Here is a 5356-nt window from a genome sequence, read left to right as displayed (position 1 = left end):
TTTAATAAATAGTCTACATTGGGTTTGAAAAGCAGCACAACTTGTATAATAATAATAACGATAATACATTTTTTAAAATACATATATTATTGCTATTAATAGCTTCCAGGACTTATCTGTAAATATAATTCTGTGTTTTCTTGAAAGACCATTCTGAGCTTTAAGTGCATATATTTTTCTGACATTTTGTATAACTTTTCTTTAACTTCATTCTAAACATATGAGACATTTAATGTGACTAAAATGCATTCAGAGTATAGCCTAAATATGTATATGCGTGTTGCTAGTGTTTGTAGGCTATATATTAACATACCATCATCGGAGATCACCTTATACTTATACTCTCTTCCTAGTATACACTGTAAAACTAATTAATCAAGTAACGCAACCTAATGTTCAGAAATAAATTACGTCTAAATTATGTTTATCGTTCGGTTAAAGGTGAAATAATTTGTTTGGGGTTTTAAAGCATTAGTATTAATACTGTATTAATAAATTGTAAATATATTGATGAAGAAAAGAATACGGGAAATATCAAATAAGCAAATTAACAATGTCAATTATCAAAACAAGTTCAATTGCATAGCAACAACTATCCAAATAAAAGCCTAAAGACTGGTAACATGTTTTCGTTATTTATTTGTTAAGTTGTTTTTTCCATCGAAATGTGGCTTAATGATTCAAGAGCGGATCAAAATATTACGTTTTTACAGGGCAATTTGGTCCAGTTCCTGGTAACAGTGACTCAAAGACCACGTGACCAGCATGGTCCTATAAATACCTTTTGAGGGCTGGAGAAGATAGTGTGATAGTCTGGCTGGATACCTACCCAACCCCGTGCGTAAAAGATATTCTGGAAAGATACTTGGAGATCCAGAAGTAGATTTCTAAATAAGCTACAGCACAAACTGATAACACACGGAAACAATCGCATCTATAAGTTCAGCTTATCGCAAGATCTATGATCTTTGACCGTCTGTTTTTGTTTTTTTACGCCTGAAACCCATAAGTTGCCTGCTCGATGAGAACCTCGCACCGCCCTGCTTGACCAGCCTCGGACGACCAGGAGTCGCCAGATCCACAGGTCAAAGAGTTATTTACCTTTTCAATAGATTCTAGCCATGTGTGAGTAGTGGGAGATACAGCTGCAGCAAACGCCTGGCGTGGTTGTAAGGGGGGGAGAGGGAGAGTGTATATAGCCCCACCGGACTATAGAGGCTCTGGGAGAGAGGGAGAAGAGAAGCGGCGTCTCCGAGGATGACTTTAGGGACGGATATGTCCGACAGCTCTGCATTGTCCGAAGATCTGGACATCGATGTGGTCGGGGGCGACATATCCGTTGGAAAGGACGGAAAGTACATTCACCACGAGTTCAACTTGGACAATGACTCGGACGATAATTACTCCCAGAACGCGGCCGAGAGGGTTTCTTCTCCCGGGCTCAGCAGCTCCGACTGCCCGTCGGACCAGATGGGCTCCAGCGCAGAGGTCGGCACCGTGATCGGGGAGAAGTCCAAAAAGGGGGCTCTGGTGAAGCCCCCTTACTCTTACATCGCCTTGATCACCATGTCCATCCTGCAGAGCCCCAAGAAACGCCTCACTCTCAGCGAGATCTGCGAGTTCATCAGCAGCAGATTCCCGTACTACCGGGAGAAATTCCCCGCGTGGCAGAACTCAATTCGTCACAATCTTTCCCTGAACGACTGCTTCGTGAAGATCCCCCGAGAGCCGGGCAACCCCGGGAAGGGCAACTACTGGACCCTCGACCCGGATTCCGCAGACATGTTCGACAACGGGAGCTTCTTGCGCCGGAGGAAGCGCTTCAAGAGGCACCAGACGAACGAAATCCTCCGGGAGTCTGGCTTTCTTCCCGGGTTTGGATACGGCCCGTATGGATACAACTATGGACTTCAGCTGCAGAACTTCCACGCAGCTCACAACCCGTATCACCCACACCACACAGGTGGTTCGTTCGCGTTCCCCAACGCGCCCTGCACCTTGCCCTCGTCCGCCTCCATATTCCCGGCGCCGCATCACCTTCCCTCCCTGTTAGCCGCCGATTTAAGAAAACCTTTTTATCCCCAACTAAGCCCGTCTCTGCCGCCTCTTAAGACGGACTCCAGCACTCCGAGTCGTCCTTCGTTCTCCATTGACAATATCATCGGTGCGGCCAACTCCACCGCCTCTTCGTACGGCGTGCAGCCGGGCAGCCAGGCTCAGATCCTGGCCATCTTAACGCCAGCACTGGCCTCTGCTTCCAACCATTTGAGCCTATCGCAGGACAACATATTACAGGCCGGGCCACAGGGTCAGACTTTTTCCAGCAAAATTCCAAATATGAACACTTGTCCTTTCTAAAAAAAAAAAAGAGAGAGAGAAAAAAAAACTTTTGAAAATGGCAAGAATTTAAATCTTTTATTATAAAGCCAACTGTGGCTTCCTCCTGTGTGAAGGTAGGCTGTACATTGTTGTTGGAGAGGAAAAAAAAGAGTGTTGTGGCTCTCCCCATTTCCTATCATTGTAAGAGGAGAGAAGGGTTTATTTATGGTCTGTACATATGTGTATAATATTAGACAAATGCAAGAAGGGTCTTTTTATGAACAGTGCTGACCTGCAATCTGGCGTTGTGGCCTCCATTTGTCAGTGGAAGAAAAAAAGACCCTGCTATTTTTTAACATAAGTTAAAAAGGTGTCACCCTGCATGGGGATGATTTCCGACTCTTTTTTTTTTTAATAGTTGAGAATTTGATGATGATTGACATTGTTTTTATTTCGTGCGCCATGAGGAAACGTCACTGTTGTTGTTGTTGTTGTTGTTGTTGACATATGACAGAGAAGGCAAACTCAGGTTTTACTTGGAAAGCACATGGAGACAAAAAAGGGGGGGGGGGCTTCTGACACAAGAATACCCATTTCCCACAAGCACTCCCTCCCCCGTGAATCTCCACATGGTGAATTTGTGACAATGCCATTTCATGTTGTCAGTGGACACGTAGGCTGTGGTTTGGTAAAGAGCGCATTACCTCTCAACTTTTTAACTGTTGTTCGTTCTATTTCACATTTTTACTCTGTGAAACATACAGTATGTCATGTGTTGCCAATAGAGAGAGAGAGGTAGGGAGGGAGGGAGAGAGAGAGAGAGACACCTAAATGTTCATAGGTCATTTTTTGTTGTAATGACAAGAATAATAAATGTTTGTGAATTTGAAAAAACAACAACAAATCGTTAATTAATTTTTTATTCCTTTGTTGATTCCTCAGAGTAAATACAAATACAAATAAAAAAGGCTCTATAAAATAGAATAAACAGCAGCACGTGAGTTTAATTCAATTAAATGCATATTTTGTCAAATTAAAAAGAAACGTTACAAATGAAGTCTCATTTGAAATATTGCTTCATTTTTTTCCTTGTATTATTATTATGATTATTTTATTTGTTTGCGTTTCCTAAGAATATATTTGCCTCGTTTATTTGCATAGTCTGGTTGAATCATCAAATGTAGGATATTCTTGAATTCTAATCTGCAGCTCATATATAATGCATTAATGTATGGACACTGACCGATCAGAACAAGGTGATCAGAAAAAGAAAAGAAAAAAACACACACAGAGAGACACGCACACACGTACACACACACACACACACACACACACACACACACACACACACACACACACACACACACACACACACACACACGATGAGTCTCTTAGTAATGCAGTTAATCAGGACTCCTTTCAGGTGTGAAAAAACGCACCAATTTCAGTTGAAATATTTCAAACGCGACTTGATATAACAGCCATGAATACCACGCAACAGTGGGCGAGTATTCCTCTTGTGTGGCTCTCGCTCTCGCTTGTAAAGGACTATTTTCGAGCAAGTTACAAAGGCCCCAACTGAATGGGGGCGTTCGCAGGCCTCGGCGGTCTGTAATTGAAAGTGAACAAGGATATACCCACGGTCTTTCGGGCTTTCGTTGCTAATTTGTAGCAGCATTTTTCCACCAGCCTCCCTAATCCACCATAATGCGGCTTTTTGGGCCGTTTGTTGACGTTGTCAGCGCGGACCCCCGGCCCAGGGGAGTGAATGTGCGCGCAGCGAGCGGTCCCCCATGTGGGACCAGCCACACGCATTTAGACCCTGAAAAGCAATCTTCTCTAAAGGCCCTCGGTTTGCTCCGCTTTCATGTCATCGTGTGTTGTCTCGGGCTTCGTATAAAAGAAGCAGTGGGACTCGTCCCGCTACAGAAGACGGGGCCCATTGGTCTTTTTTTCGGAGTTGTTGGAGCACATGTTTCCAGACAGAAGGGGGTGTAAAGCCTCCTTTATTTACCAGATCTGTGTGCAAATGGTTAAATTAGTTTGCGGGTGTTTTGACAGATGATTATTAAGGATGAAGGGTGGGAGGGCTGACTCCTCTGTTTTCCTTCAGCACAGCTCACTGAAAGTCTTTGAAACGAAAACCAACACATGACTAAACTTTCTTTATCCGGACGCAGCCTGTATTTCCTTTCTCTCTCCCAGTGGGCGCAAATTGGACATTTGATAAATATCGCGTTGGGATTTGGGAAATACATTTTTGATTAGGGTTTCTCCCGCCGTTATACGTGGTGTTAATTGATATCCCCGCTTGTATAATTTGCAGAGTAAATGAGGTGGGGAAAAAACATTAGCAGGCTATTGAAGTTGTGTGTGCACGCTCGCGCGCTCTGGCAGGGAGTCATTACGCACCGCATCAGTCCATTAAAATCCACATGTAGCGTTTAAAAAGCGTTTAAATAACGGCAGGAACGACAACTAAGCCAATAAAACTCACGGGACCGAAAGCACAACGCGCACAAACACACATAAACACACACACACACACACACACACACACACACACACACACACACACACACACACACACACACACACACACACACACACACACACACACACACACACACACACGCACGCACACACTGGATCTGTTCAGTTCAAGGCACAGACTTTGAAAACGGACGATTTGGGACTGAATCCATTTCGACAGGTTTTCAGCGACGCCGCTGGTCTCCAATGGAAAGATTACAGGCTCGCGACCACAATAGGGCCGGAACTTGCTCTTCCTCAAAACCGCCACAAACACCGAGACACGTGGAGACATCCGGGGCGCATCTTTTCAAAACGCTCTTTAATTTCTCGTGTTCGTCCTATAATGAGCATCTAAATCACACGCTCACACATTGACACGCTCATATTTCGGAAGGATGCGTGTGTGGTTTCTTGTCACTTTCAGGACCACCCAAGGGCCCAGCGTGTCTTGTTTAAGCACGATAACCGTCATTTCTTGTGAGGTCTTCTCAAACGAAATGAG

General features: G+C 44.0%; 1 protein-coding gene across 1 annotated transcript; it reads left to right on the top strand.

Annotated features, from left to right (window-relative positions):
* Positions 1–1257: 1257 nt before the first annotated feature.
* foxd2 (forkhead box D2) lies at positions 1258–3213 on the top strand. The gene has a single exon (XM_056411249.1). The coding sequence runs from the start codon at positions 1258–1260 to the stop codon at positions 2356–2358; it is 1101 nt and encodes a 366-aa protein (XP_056267224.1). The 3' UTR covers positions 2359–3213.
* The last annotated feature ends 2143 nt before the right edge of the window (positions 3214–5356 follow it).

The sequence above is a fragment of the Pseudoliparis swirei genome, unplaced genomic scaffold (genome assembly GCF_029220125.1).
Source record: "Pseudoliparis swirei isolate HS2019 ecotype Mariana Trench unplaced genomic scaffold, NWPU_hadal_v1 hadal_178, whole genome shotgun sequence".
NCBI lineage: Eukaryota > Metazoa > Chordata > Actinopteri > Perciformes > Liparidae > Pseudoliparis > Pseudoliparis swirei.
The sequence above is the reverse complement of the archived record's forward strand: the minus strand, read 5'-3'. Positions and strand labels throughout refer to the sequence as shown.